Source organism: Diadema setosum, chromosome 9 (assembly GCF_964275005.1).
Source record: "Diadema setosum chromosome 9, eeDiaSeto1, whole genome shotgun sequence".
Classification (NCBI taxonomy): Eukaryota; Metazoa; Echinodermata; class Echinoidea; order Diadematoida; family Diadematidae; genus Diadema; species Diadema setosum.
The window spans coordinates 27337135-27353177 of NC_092693.1; the positions used below are offsets into that span (position 1 = coordinate 27337135).

Genomic DNA, 16043 nt, shown 5'->3' on the forward strand with positions numbered 1-16043 from the left:
ACATATTCTTTTCAATATCCTCAACAATAATATTGAAGCAAAAGTTCGGCTTCATAATTACTTCTTATGTATTTTATTCTTTATAGAAATTCTAATGTATTTCTCTGTTTTTTACTTTTTGTTTTTGTTTTTTGTCAAAATTTGTTGCAGAAACTTTTTGAAGCATATTCAAGCTAAAATAAATCATTATCAACCATTGAAAGTAAAAATATTCATTTTTATATGAATTAATTACAAAAACACAATTTACATTGGATTTGTACACAAAATCATGTTTTTGAGCAATTTTTGGGTCGACAAATTTTTTTCAAAGGGGCGTGGCTGCAAAACGGTATGCCTGGGAGCAACAAATTTGGTCTTAAAAGTTGCGCGATACTTGAAAGAAAAAAGACATAAAATGTCGCGGCAAGAGCGGAATAATCACGAAACGTTGAGGGGGGGGGGGCAAAACACATCCTTATGTCAGTTATATCAGTGATACCAATGGTGATGATAAAATCCAACATTTCTACAATCATCAGAGTTTCAGTAGCACTTAACATATCATTAACCAGATCACAGAGTGCAACAATTGAAATGCAATTTCCCTCACTCTGGGAGGATTTCCTGCCTACCTTCTAAGTATGATGCAATCTCACTTACACATTTCTAAATACTTGTCATCATCTCACCATCTATCCAGTTTGTATGTGTGGGTATAGGGTGGTCAAGGTTTTAGCTAAAGGTAAAGGACAACAAAGTCTTTTCTTACTCAAACTGGATGTTGACAATGAGCTCAAAGTTTTGTAGGAAGTCATCAGCCTTCAGTCTGCTGCCCCCGATGATGTGAAATTCACTCAGCATTCTGTGCATGTTGTCTGAAGATGAGAAGATGAGAAAGAGAATAACAAACCACTGGAAACAGCAAGTTCTTTTCCAGTCTGAGGATTAGGACTTCAATTTATCACTACCTTGCAACATTACAGACTATTCTTTTACACATCAGTTTCTGTTCTCCAGGTGTAATCCACTGTAAAAGCTGGCTCCATTGACAGGCAACTAACTTGAGACAAGAAGGAACGAGTTCTGGGTATCAATAAGAATTTCACTGTACTATTCTCATCAAAAGCTGAAATTCTTACGATTTTATATTGCTGTGGTGGTACTGTAATCACCTGAAATCACATTTCTAAAAATGCAGTCCTGGTTTAATATCCTCTGACAATGACACATCCAAGTAACTAATGCTATATCTTACCATCTGTCTCTCCTTCGTCACTGGAGATGAGAATCGTGCCTGTTTAAGAGAAAGAAAAAAAAAGACAAAAAAAAGGTATGCATATACTGAGTGTTGACTGGCATTATGGATAAACAATTACAATCGAGACAGCTGTATGGATTTTATCACCACTGAACAAATTATGTGAGGCTAAAATTGAAAAAAAAACTACTTTATTTAGGAACTAGATAACTGATTCAATAGCAAAAGCACCCCTTAACCTCTGTTTCTCTTCTGTTCTACACACACAAACACACTTCTATTTCAGTAATCATTATATCTGTTTCCACAAGATACAAATGAAATCAACACAATCACTTTGAATGTTTTTACAAAATGAACAAAACAATTTTTCTCTTTTTAGTACAAATCAACTAATTGAATAAAAGTCATTGAAAATATTTCGCGTAATTTTTGATACTTAAAGGAAACCAAAACGATGGGTTTTCGAGTTCATAACTGTGTTAAGGGCACCTGTAGCTTCAATTTGATGTATAGATCACCCAAATTGGCCATCTGAATAGCCCTTTATCAACTCATAAAGAACCTGACAAAATGCACATTCGTTGTGTCTGCTACAGTGGGGTCCGCCATGTTTACACTTTCCGGTGAGACCCCCTGCGTAGTTGTGACGTTTTTGTGGACATAAACAAACCCCAGCGCAGCTGCAGTATTGCAGCTCCCACGTTAAGCTATGGTGCTTTGCCAGGCATACGGGTTCTCCAACCGGAGTGGGAAATCTCCCGAGAGAAGTTTTCATCCCATCCCCGATCCTCTGAAGGAGCCAGAATTGTGTAGGAGGTGGTTGGCTGCACTTAAAGTTGAAAAATTCGGGTCAAGTACATATAAATTCGACAGAAACAATGTCGTTTGCAGCGACCACTTCCTTGCCGACGACTTCAAGGATGACATGCGGGCTCGGCTCATGGGGACAAAGCCTCGGAAAATCCTGAAAGAAGGCGCCGTGCCTTCTATCTTCTCGTTTAGGCCGCTGTCAAAAGTGAGGGCTGGAACCGAGAAAAGATTAGCGAGAGCTTCTGAGAGACAGGTTTGTTTTATTTACTTATTTTGTCATGAATTTTGATAAATAATTACGTCTGTTTTGTAGGTTTTCGTTGTTGCTTCTGCTCGCGCGCGCGTGTTACTATAATACACAACACATGCAGGCTTGTTACGTTACGCATGAAATATGCAGCTAGCTGGAGCTGCAGCCTTTTTTACGAATGACAGGCATGATCAAGTTTGACACCAAATATTTACAGGTCCCCCAAGTTCTTAAATAGTATGCCAACATTAAAACAAATGCAAGAATTCCGTGAAGAATGAAACGTTGTTGTATTCCATTATGATATTGACATTCAAGTACATGGGAATTTTCGTATAAACCTCCATGTCGCACAGCCTCGTTGCAGCAGCAGTATCAGCCACAAGCTCGTGCATACCACACCGCAGCCTTTGGTTTGCCCGGGTGTGGCCCGTTGAACTCATCACCTGACCTGGTCCGATGATTAGTACACCATGGCATAGGCTAGATTAGGTGTCTACATCCAGCTTCAACTTCAGGCATACCTACTGTAAATTGATATCCTTTGATAGATCTACATTGTAGGTCGGTTCGAAGTTGTATGGCTCTATCCCTTGTCCTTCAGCCTGATCCATGCTAACTTACAGAGTACAGTCAAAACAACGGCAAACTTTCAAGTTCTCAGTTAGTGAAATAGTTAAAGTTCATGATGAATTCGAAAATAAAATTACATGTAGACTCTGGTATACAAAGAGTGACAGTATCGACAGTGCAGCGTACATTAGCTACTCAGCTCAGCTTCAGCACTCACATGCATGCACAAATTCGGGTATACCATACAGCATCTATATACGGTACATCTAAACACGTTGTGTGCGACGTGCATGCAAAAGATGCTGCAAGCTGGGGAATGAGTTGCCGTATATGCAACGCTGTATTAAAATAAAGTAAACTTAAATATTTTTTTTACACAATTTTCAATCTTTAAAAATTTAATGCAAAGATATATATATATATATATACAAATATTTTAATGAATGTTACTGCACAAATTTTTTTTTCTTCAAAAATGATAAATTAATTTTAATGAACAGCGAACACGTACGCGTTCGTAATGGCGATATTTCGGATATTTCGGCTTGGGTAAGCTCGTTCAAAATTAAGACTAACTTATTTGATTCATTGGCACGTTTTTGTCCAAAATAAGATTGTAGATTAGTAAAATAATTTTTTTTTATTATAGTATTGATTATAATTATTCAAATTATGCTTAGATAGTAGAGAATATGAATTTAACAGAATCAAAACGAACAGTTAAAGGTTTAGGGGAATTGACCAATCAGCGTTAGTCAAAAAATACGTCACAAACCCCAGGGAGGTCAAAATGAATAGAACCGTACACGGCACTCTCTGAGCATCTCACAGAGCCGAGAATGCTTCTGGAATTTCCATTTTGTTTCTAAATAGAAGATATATGAAGGGGTGAGTCGGGTACCATTGGAATAGGTGAAATATGTACTTTTTATACATGTTTAATTGTCTTTTGGGTTTTGGTTTGCTTTAATTATTGTGATCAGCTAACACACAATCACACAAAGTGAACACATATCAGATAAATCTACATAATCTAACATGTAAAAAGAAACTGACAAATGCCTTCCTTCCCACCTGTACCCAAACTCTTAATCCTACCTATTCCAACACATAGGTACCTGCCATCCCTCCAAATCCCCTTACTTGGATATCATTAATATATCACATAAGATCAACAAAAGTATTTACATACAGTGGGTGACTTAGAGTTTGGTGCTGGTGCTATCTCAGCACTAGCACTGGCGATAAAACCGAACTTGAAATCAGTCGGTGTTGGGAGGTTGACCTCAAAATTATGACGTATTTCCAGTAGTTGGTGTTGGGCATGGTGTTGAATGTCATCTGCTGAACTGAGCTTCACCATTTGTGTTGGTGAATTACATGCTTCTTCCCCATTGGCCAACGATAGCCCCTAGGAATTATCATCTTCATCATTTCAAGTTCGGTGCTGGTGCTAGTGTTGCTGTGCGAGATCCACATTTACATCCATAAGTAGATGCACGTTGTATGTGCAAAGTCAATGCTAATGCAATGGTCGCCCACGTAACGTACATGAACACTCTAGACATCGCTACATAAATCTGAGCCCAGGAGCAAAATTAAGGGATGAAATTTGTGGCATTCTAATATGTCTTCCTCGTTATGTGTCTAAAACTAAGCAGTCATGACTACATCTTTTAATATTTGGCTGTAACTATATGCCATCCCTTTTTTCATTGCACAATTCCCACAATTTCATGGTGGTCTGATGCCAACACCCAGTGTTGGCGGTCGATAATAGTGATCGGTATCGTTGCATTAATCTGACCGTCAGGTGTCGGAGCTTGATTTAAGGCAGTTGTTTGGGAGACAGCACTAGCACTAGCACCAGCATCAAACTTGAAATCACCCAGTGTGTGCGTGTGTGTGTGGGGGGGGGGGGGGGTGGGATAACATCAAACCTTTGCCATCTTGTATCTCAACGTCTGGTGCTATCATTCCTAGAGCTGCTTTCAATATCTGTGCAGAAGAGAAAAGAGACAGATCAAATCCGTTACTGTGTCCTTGCACCTTGTCTATACACAGTGTGAGGGAAAAATACCATTTGACATCAATGATTTGCCTGCTAACTTCACTGCACTGAATAGAAATTAGACACATCCTTTTTTTTGGCCTCCTCCACAAAGTGTCGCCAGAGGCATTGTTTTCTGGTTGTCTGTCCAACCGTCCTGTTCGTACTTGATTTTGTGGACAGTGTACCTTATGATTCAAAGAACAGCTGAGGTATCCAAATGAAACTTGGCATATGTATGTATGAGTGGATGAAGTTGTGCCTATCCATATTTCAATGTACATGGTGAACGTCAAAGGTCAAGGTCAAATTCTTAAAATTTCACTTTTTCCCCTATATCGCTGAAATTTCTGAAGGTATTTTCAAGAAAATCAGCGTATACATGCATTACCAGGTAACAATTCTCTAAGGAAAGGTATGGGCCATGTGGGTCAAAGTTTAAAGGTCAAAGGTCACATGCAAATGATAAATTTCATTTTTTTGTCCATATCTTGGAAATGTCTCATGTTATCTTCATGAAACTTAGCATAAGATATATATATATATATATATATATATATATATATATATATATATATATATATCACAAATCACAAATCCACAAATCTGCTATTTGATGCTGAAATTACACTTTTTTTTTCTCCATATCCTGAAAATCACACTGTGCATACTCTTAATTAAACTAGGTATGTACATGTATTACTGCTCAATGATTCTGTAAGGAAAGATTTGAGCCATGGAGTCAAAATGATAATGTTAAAATGTCAATATTTTCCCCCCATATTTCAAAAATCACTCAAAGCAATGTCATGAAAATTGGATATTACTAGTAAATTACTATTTGAAGAATAATGTGGGCCATGGGGTCAAAGGGCAAGGGTCAAAAGGTCAAGTACAAACACTCAAATGCCCAAATACGTGCTCTCTGAAACAATTTAGCCATCAAAATGAAATCTAGTTCAAGAAGTATGTAAACACCAAACACATGGCAGAGGCATACCAGTCGCCATAGTGACATTTCTAGTTTCATGTCTATACCGTATGTCCCCCCAAAATAATTACAACGGGAGCTCCGCAATGATATCTTTTAAAATAGTGAATCAATCTGAATACAAATTCAGGGAACAGAAAACCCCATTCGATTTGCTTCGATGGTCAAAGAGAAATAAGGAATTTTGTAGAGGACGTCAGGAATCTCTTCCCTCCAAGTTTTGTCTATTGTATTCACACACAAGAGCACCGAAGTGTTAAACTTGGAAGAATCAGACTCATGACATGCTTTACAACAATCCACATTTCTCTGTGACCGCTTAACCAAACTGAATGGGGCTTTCTGTAAAATAGAGCTAAGATGTTATATTTTAAGACCTTGAAGTAGCACTGAGACAGTTTAATCATATTGGGTGTTATCAATGCGAAAATCTGATGGTATTTTTTTTTTTTGGATGAACTGTATTGCACAATACATGCCATTTCTACTATCATGGGTATATATCACAAACATCAATTCCCACTATTGCAATGCTGATCAAGGAGCCTCAGTTTCATAATGATGTTGCTCTTAAACAGCATGGATGATACTTTTGAGGCTCAGGCTTGCACATTCCACTCTTGTGCTGACTGAAACTAATTGATGTCGCTTTCCAGACCTTTACTTACCTTGTCCTGAAAGACCCTGACAGTGGTTGTGTTTGTATTGAGTTTTACTGTCACCTGTAAATAATTAGAGAATTAAAAAAGAAAATAAATATTGCAAAAGAAAAAAAATAATGCATGACAGAGTAAGAATTGTCTTTGTAAAAACTGTCCTTAAACTCTTTGAGTACATAAGCAATAATCTATGCCTTCATCTCTTATAACTGTACAATTTAAAAGTATCGAAACAAACATAAAGAAATTCTAACAGAAACAAAAAAATACACATCAGAAGTACACGGTGAATTAATGTATTAAAATGAACAGACCTTTCTTACTGCAACTAAGCTATACATCAGATGGATATGAAGCAAAAAAATATAGAGATATCCTGAAACTATTCTTGGGCTTTTAAAATATATGACACTCATATGATGACATAAATGGTATCCCGGGGTACCAAACAAAAATCAGCCATTTTGTTGAATTATTTATCTTTTTAAAAAGGTTGTACCCTGGGTGCCAAAAAGAGGAAATTATTTTGGTGCTGGAGCTCGCGCACGCTAGCCACTGCACTGCACTGCACTAAAGCACACGCTAATAGTGGCATCGCAGCTTCTAATTCCATGCACGCATAGTATAACATGTAGTGGCATGGGAATGACAATGTACAAGCACACACAGTACATGCATTTTTCTCTGGCTGTCCTCGAGTCGACGTGAGGTGGCGCTACACAACACGGTTACCCGGGGTACTACGGTACCCCGGGGTAACGCGTGATGCATCATATGTGAATAGCTACAAACATAACATAACGAAATGGGCTGATATCACAATCTTGATGTGTGGTGGAAATAAAAACATTATCTGCCAACATACAGCTTGTTTTGATGGAAGAATGCCACACCAGAACTTACACACCTTGTCTGATATTTTTGTTTTGCTTTTCTTTATTTGCAAATGCACTTCATGCATATTCGAATGTGGGTAAAAAAGAAGAAAAAAAGACAACAAATGAACCTGACCAGGACTTTTGCCTCTCTCATACCTCTGGCTTGTCAGCACAGACATAGCAATCTGGGTTGGGAGGAATGAGCACACATGGGACTAGAAGCTTCTTCCTGGCATTGGGCACCCTAGCCATGTAGACCTGTGCTAGAATAGAGGATTATATATATTGGGTGAGCAAACAAAGGATTTATGAAGTCATACTGCATTAACTATGCTGTGGAGATCATTATTCATGTTGCAATCTAATTTGCCACAATGCCATCAGCATGTGCTGGTATGTTTCATTTGATGTGATAAGTTGTGTGGGTGTGTGTGTGTGTGTGTGTGTGTGTGTGTGTGTGTGTGTGTGTGTGTGTGTGTATGTGTGACCTTAGCAGCACTTATTATACAACTTTTTCTTGGTACTTCTGATGCTCTGATATCTTGCTTTACCATATCTTTGCAATAAGTCTTGTCTTAATGTATGCTCTTTTGATATCCAACAAATTGCAAACTCTTTTGAAATCTAACAAGTCCTGCCATCAAATAATAGATCAAAGTGCCACACTGTAAAACTACGGCATAAGTATGTAATCACTCTTCAACTTAATGTTTACTCTTACTTCATTTGTATGTGTGTGTGTGTGTGTGTGTGTTTGTGTGCATGTGTGTAAATACTTAAAATCTTATATGCTTATCTGAGTAATGTCACAAAAGCAACAGTAATCATTTTCTAGTGTAAAGGTGTTCTGTCAATCATTCAACCCTCCTTCTAAAATGTCTACCACATTTCTGTTTGGGATCCTAAGCCTTTACAATGCTTGCAGACTAGGCACACAACTTGTACAGTCATGACCAGCAAAATCATGGGTGCTTGCAGTCATAAAAGTTTTGATATCTTACCGTTTTACACTGGTCCATCCTGTTGGACAAGACCTTGAGGGCCTCAATGACAATGAGTCCGGCAATGACAGCATTGGTTGTGGCAATTGCTGGAATGATGTTCCCTGCCATGGCTGTGAGGGACACATACACACACACACATATATCACAGAATATTACTACAATTATTAAAAAATCATGCCACTTGTTGGCTTAATGCAGTCATGTGAATTGACACTTGGTATGTTCTCAGGGCAAAAATGTAGTATGTAAATGCCAGCTGGAGTAAGAAGAAGTGCCAAGATGTACTGTAAAAGTGGTTTCTTTCGCGTACAGATACTTTTGCGGTTTCCATCGGTGCCGACTTTTTCGCACGTGTTTAAATTCACGGTTGGCAAAATCTGTGGAATTCACAGTCAGCAAAAACTGTTTTCTTTTGCACATGAAAACCTAACCTATAATCCAATTATTATATTATTCATTAAATAGAAATTAGAATTGAAGGCAGGCTTACCTGAAATCCCGTTTCTCAAGTACTTTTTAACATGCTTGTACCTACATTGCGTGGTATCGCTGTGAGTGTGTTGACCATAAATACACTCAATGCGCGGAATCTTTGTGTGTGCATGTGCGCAATAGCGTTGTAACAAGCGGCGAGTTCAAAACATTTTCGCGTGATGTTAAATTTGTGGTTCAAACTCAAAGCGCGAAAAGTGCGAAAATAAAACCACCGCGAAAGAAACCACTTTTACAGTATGAAGGCTGACACTGCAAATTGTAGGAAGCGGTTGCCAAGTACAAGTTGATATGTAATAAAGAACATATCACTCTGTACATTAGGGCACTTTGTGAGGCTATTCATTCTGACAGGTGCCACATACATCCAAACAAAAATCATTTGTGTTCTACCTAAGTAAATGATACCAATACAGTGTTAGGATAATAACAAAATACTTTCATCACTGTGTAAACAAACAACACTTGCCACCTACTTGAGTCAAATTCACAAATATTTTCGTGAAAATGCCATACTATTTGGCACTAATGTGACTTTTGCATATGTAACTGATGCAGGCTAAAATCAGAAATCTTTCAACTCCAAAGTAGAACGATTGGGAGATCTGGGTATGAGAACTTTGACTCACATTTGATGTCAAACCTCGTCTTCATAGGAATGCCAAAAATGTGTGCCCTGATGTTTGCTGTACTGGCCACAAAGTCCATGGCTGCTGTATCATCCTGGAATGACAATGTCAAGATTTATACCATCATGGTGAAGACTGGTGAGTAAGAAACATTACTTTTACAGGTAAAGCATTCTTATACAATGCTGTTATAATATCATGTAATTGAATCCTGAGAATATGCAAATGTTAGGACCCTTTCGCAAAGCAGTGAACATAGCATGAATTTAGTGGTTGATGTGGAATTATCTCTTCTTGTTTCTTACACAAAGTTGTTTTGAGCATGCTCTCGCTACATAGCTTCTTATACCACACCTTCGTATGTGTGAAATAATACCAGGTCAGATAAATTAGTATCACAACATCTTGAAAAAAAAACTTGCTGCATTGAGCCTGTTGTCACAGTTCATGCTGTTAGGACCTTTACACTACGTATTAAAAATTCAAACACACTGTGGAAAACCAAAAGATCATCTTGTGACACTGAAAATCAGCTCATTACACATCTTTGTCTTACTGCATTTTAGCAAGGAGAGCTACTACCTGGATAGCTGTCTGGTGTGAAAAGTGATATATGGTGACAAAATAAGAAGTTGCTGCAGGTAAGCTCTTGTCAACTTTGGGATTTGTAACTATGAGACTGCTTTGCAAATGATAACCCAGAGAAACACACAATGATTTAGTTTTAATGCAAGATATACAACTAGCATCATTACTATCATAACCATCACCATCATCATTACTACTGGCATCACTATTACCACCATCATCATTTCAATATTATAATCATTATAGTCAACACAACCATCAACATCATCATTAACATAATACCAACATCACAACTACCACTATTATCACTGCTCATCATTATCACCATCATCATCATTATCACCATTACCACCACCATCATTATCACAATCCTTCCCACTATCATCATCATCACCACCACCATCACCATCATCACTATTACCACCACCATAATCATCACCATCCTCTCCACTATCATCATCATCATCATCATCACCATCATCATCATCCTACCTTATCCCAGGCTAGCTCTCCTCTCTCTTTAGCTTGGACCTGAAGGTCAGCTAAACTCTCTTCAAACATCTTTGCACACTCCCGGAGACTCAGTTGACGTTGATCCCTCAATACACCCGATTCATTCTTGCTAGACCCTTTTCAGAATACGAATGTGAAGTAACAATATAATTATTTGTCATTCTACACAGAAATTGAGACAGTTGGTGATATATTAACATGACAGCAAAGTCACATAAATATTGTGAGAAAAAAAATCCACTATCCCATTTGTAAAAGTTATACATGATGTAGTCTAAATAATCCTTTCACTTCGCCATTTTCTTTCAGTTGACATCATTAATGCTTTGGCAACTTGAACTTGAACTGTAACACTATTGATGAATGATTGGTACAACTTTGACATTTTGTCTGAAAGAAATTCAATCTTTTTTTCAAACTTTAAACATGACTTACTTTTTGACTAGGTATTCAAGAAATCATGAAAATGTAAATGTTTATAAATATTCAGCATATGTGTGCATAACAAGTTCTTTTTTGTTTCATCTGTTTCAGCACACAGAAAAGGCAAATGAGTCTCTGATTTTGTCTGGCCTCTACTAGTGCTGTTGTGTCTGAAAGGATGAAGTATTTGTGATATGCTCAGCTCTACATGCTTAAAATTGTGTAAAAATGTGTAATATAAATCATTCTGTCACTCTGTAAATCATTCTATAAATCATGTTATTGCCTACTGTGTTATTGAATCATTACACACTGTGACTGACATTCTTATTGTAGTAAGAAAGGATGTTCTGCTGATTGTCCTTACATTACAGTGATCAAAATTTGCTTTATACATGTGTTTGTGTGCATCTCTCCCTTTTCAAAATCAATATCTGTTTTGTAAGCATTCATAAAAGTTTCTTTGAATGCATTCATACTGTCTCTTACACAGTGTAATTTAATGTGCAAATCAGTCTTTTGCCAGCAAGACATGAATACCTAAATAAACATACAATATATCTACCTATACATCTACCTATACTGCATCTACCTTTTGTGCTAGTGTCAAATGGATTAAAAAACAAACAAAACAAATCTAACTGCACTGCAGTTGACCAGTTGTCATCAATACCAAAACTTTCAAACATACCTCCTGTGTCAGGCAGGTCATTCCAGTCAAGAGGGGTTGGAGGTCGCCGCTTTTGCCACAGCTTCTCCATTGACAACAGGTACTTGATGTCTTCATAGAAAAACTGAAACAGAGCAACACAATCGGTTCAACATACTGATTAACAGCAAAACATCACCTTGTCAAACCTGAGTCCATCACATAATGCTATCCAGGAAGTGGCATGACTACCAGCTACACTGGATGCTGGAAATGATACAATGAACAAAGAACAAGTTCATGGAAGCACCTGTACATACTATAAATGTCCATGACTCACCTAGAAATGCAACATAGTGATACAGTAATGCAAGTGCCTGTGGTTAGGAGTTAACTGATTGGGCATGGTTATGTATGAGAGCACAGCTAAACATTTGATATGAAACCTTCAATTTCTTGTCATAAGATTGTAATTTGTTAGAGGAAGTTTTCTGAGTTGACTGATATTCGAGAAAATATTGCCTCCAGCAACACAGATGCAATGTATACCTTGTTAGTACAAGTTGGAAACCCCAACTGTTGTTCTGAAATTGAATAATTCTTCCTATTTTATCACTCTGGTTCTTGCTTGTGAAGTCAGTCACTCTCAAACTTGCCTTACAAGTCCTAAGTCACAGAAGTACATGATGTACATGGTATGCCAAAGGTCACTCCTTCCTCTTCAGGTATTGAGAAACCCATAGACCTTATATTTGAAAGCACAGAGCATATCAGCAATCCCCTGAGCCACAAAAAAAACCCTCCACTAACCTTTTTGAAAAGCTTTGCAGCATTATAGCCATTCTGCTGGGCCCACTCCCTGGTGGACTCTCTGTGGACGTTGCCATCCTCCATGGTTGGGATGCGCTCCACTGCTTGCTGTCCAGCATCTCCTGCAGCCTCCGGGTCTGCAGTGTCCGGTGAAACATCTTGGTCAGGATCTTCCTCTCCAAACAGTTGGCTGTGTGAAGACAAAATTCTTCATATATTATCTCCTGCAAACTCAAGTAAGGTTACTGACACAAAATAAAACAAAAACAAAACAAAAACAAAAACAAAAATCAAAGGAAAAAAGTGCAAGACTTCACTTCATTCAGCATTTTCTTGAGAGAGAGAGAAAGAGAGAAAGAGAGAGAGAGAGAGCGAGAGAGAGAGGGAGAGAAAAGTGTTTACTGCCATATTCACCAATAAAAATGGTAAACAGAAATTGTAAACAATCTTCTAACTCATACTGGTAGTCTTTATGTGTTCAATACAAAAACATGTGCAAACAAGCAGAACACACAGTGTCCTGGCCACATAATCCACAGGTATTATTCAATGTTCACATTTAAGATAATTCTTGATTGCACAAGTACAATAATGGTAACAATTTCACTAAAGAATAACACGATGTAAGCAGAGCAGGTACTAACATGAATGTGTGTATGTGTGTGTGTGTGTGTGTGCATGTGTGTGAATGTGTAAACTGACAGCTCTAGTAATATCTACATCTTGTTCATCAGAGGTACTTGCACATTTCCTATCAAATCACTTTAAAAATCTTCACCTTCATGCAGGAATGTCATTTCAACTAATAAAACAAAAAGAAGGAAGGGAAAGAGATACTGTTTACAATCTCTCTTATCTAGACTTTTGATGCTCGGTTGAATGAAAAGTGGATTTGAATAGTCTTCATGCACGTGCAAATGTAAAATGACATGACTTACTTGAATAAGTGTTTGCCCCACACGATGCAATGAATGGGCTCAGAGGGAGTATTGCGAATGGTGCACCCTGGGAAGGACTTCTGGGGAGGGGCTGGGTGACATTCATAGCACTCAGTCTTCCCCTAATCCAAAGCAAGACAGATTTAAAAGATAACATCATCATATCTCCCATAGTGGCCGCCTGCATACAAGGGCCTACTACTTTAAGCCCTCACTACATACTTTGTACCACCTGAACGGAAATCATCATTGTCCAATGCAGCCAGTGGTCACCTAATTTGTCTTTCATTGACAATATTTCACTGTGCACCTTGTAGCAGGACAACTTACTCTTGGGTTGAGCTCTACTTACCAATGTAGTAAGTTTTTGTATGGCACCACTTTGAGGGTTACCAAATGTTAACCCCCCACCCCCCCCCCAAAAAAAAAAGAAAAGAAAAAGAAAAAAGAAAAAGAAAACAAGAGACCCGCGGGTCTAGCGCTCACCTGAGTATCGCAAGTTCACCTTTCACGCAGTCACTAATCTAAATTATTCACAGCTCTACTAAAATTTGACCAGGCATTCTCAAGTAGAAGATGAAAATGTACAATAAGGGCCCAAATTTTTTAAGATTCCTTAATTTGGGGGGATTGGGGCCCCCTGGGGCCCTCTGGGTGGGGCATGGTGCCCATTTTGATAAATTGAGATCCTGACCCCCTAGGGATGCTACCTGCCAAGTTTGACGAAAATCCATCATGAGGTTTTCAGGAAGAAGATGAAAATGTACAATTCAGGCCCCCATTGGGACCTTCCCAACCCCCCCCCCCCCCCCAACCCCAAGAGGGGCACCCCTGGATCTGCTATGAACAAACTTGAAACTACAGTCATTAATGTGCTCACTCAAAGTATTATCTTAGCTCTAAAACTTCTGATTCTAGAGAAGATTTTTAAAGATTCCTTCATTTTGGGGGGTTTGGGCCCCCTGGGGCCCCTGGGTGGGGCATGGTGCCCATTTTAACAAATTGAGATCCTAACCCCCTAGGGATGCTACCTGCCAAGTTTGGTGAAAATTGGTTATAGGGTTCTCAAGAAGAAGATGAAAATGTACAATTTAGGTCCCATTAGGACCCCTCCCCACCCCCTCCCCTGGGTCCCAAGGGGGGGCACCCCTGATTCTGCCATGAACAAACTTGAAACTACAGTCATCAATGTACTAACTCATAGTATTAACTTAGCTCTATCACTTTTGGTTCTAGAGAAGAAGATTTTTACAGATTCCTTAATTTTGGGGGGTTTGGGCCCCCCCCCCCCGGGGGCCCCCTGGGTGGGGCATGGTGCCCATTTTGACAAATTGAGTTCCTAACCCCCTAGGGATGCTACCTGCCAAGTTTGATGAAAATTGGTCTTGGGGTTTTCAAGAAGAAGATGAAAATGTAAAAAGTTTACGCACGACGGACGACGGACGACGCACGCTGGACGAAGGGCGATCGCAATAGCTCACTTGAGCCTTTGGCTCAGGTGAGCTAAAAAAAGCAATTGTCCATTTACATGCATCAATTCCTGAGAAATGAAAATAAGTAACAAATTACAGACATTCTGCTCACAAGTGCTTCTCAAACACAAGTATGCTATTACACATGAAAAACCTAACTTTGTCAACAACTTATCATTGTTGTTGTTGCTTTTGATTTCATTCTTGTTGTTGCTGTTGTTGTTGTTGTGCCTTGTTTGTTTGTTTGTTGTTGTTGTAGTTGTTGCTGTTTGTTTTGGGTGGTTGTTGTTGTGTTTGTTTGTTTTTTTTGGGGGGGGTACATATTATAAATGCATGTAAATATGAACTATGTTTGATTGTAATCAATTTTCATACAGCACTTTGACAGATCACTCACCTTCTTGATGACAGTGACCTGACCCAGATACCCAGCACTACCACTCTCAACCAATGGAACATCAGCTGCTAGACACATTCGATTTACATGGTTCCTAGCAGCTGGAAAAAAGACAATGAAAACAAAACATGTTGTCATGCATCAGTAAAACGGCAATAAAAGAAAGTGAAAAAATTCCTTGTACTTGACTCGATAATTAAAGACACATGAGAAATCAAATTTCTGTCTGTGGCATTGACAAAATATAGAGTCAGCTTGGAATCGTATAAATTTACTTTTGGTAAATATTAACGGGATTATGGCTCAATAAAGGCAGTATGTATCACTTGGCCAGGCATTACTATCATAAGTCTACTACGAGACACATACGATGTAATTCAATATTTCATTTGATTAACTAATGCACTAGCTGACATAATTTAGCATTTGTTTAAGCCACCAGGAAAAAATGAATAAACAATCAGCTTGGAAGGACGTTTCTCACCTCTATTATCAAGTGCATTGAGCACTAGTGTGAACTGCTTGAAGAAGTCACGGTTGTATTCTGGGCTAGATGTATGACAAAGAGTGTAAAAATCATGTCAAGAAACCAGAAATATGTATAGCAAAAACCACAGTTTTTTTATAGCAAAAACCACAGACTTTAACCCGCTGAAGACTACCGGTAGTCTTGG

At 38.4% G+C, this 16043-nt stretch overlaps 1 protein-coding gene across 1 annotated transcript in view; it reads right to left on the bottom strand.

Annotated features, from left to right (window-relative positions):
- LOC140233434 (SUMO-activating enzyme subunit 2-like) overlaps positions 1–16043 on the bottom strand; it is a 31307-nt gene that overhangs the window by 7676 nt on the left and 7588 nt on the right. Inside the window, exons 4-16 of the mRNA XM_072313545.1 lie at positions 15854–15918; positions 15370–15470; positions 13501–13622; positions 12563–12752; positions 11795–11897; positions 10660–10796; positions 9580–9673; positions 8456–8568; positions 7611–7712; positions 6586–6639; positions 4817–4874; positions 1238–1276; positions 752–857 (exon numbers count right to left, since the gene is read on the bottom strand). Of these exons, the coding sequence (XP_072169646.1) occupies positions 752–857; positions 1238–1276; positions 4817–4874; positions 6586–6639; positions 7611–7712; positions 8456–8568; positions 9580–9673; positions 10660–10796; positions 11795–11897; positions 12563–12752; positions 13501–13622; positions 15370–15470; positions 15854–15918 (1284 nt within the window). The remainder of the gene's footprint in view (positions 1–751; positions 858–1237; positions 1277–4816; positions 4875–6585; positions 6640–7610; positions 7713–8455; positions 8569–9579; positions 9674–10659; positions 10797–11794; positions 11898–12562; positions 12753–13500; positions 13623–15369; positions 15471–15853; positions 15919–16043) is intronic.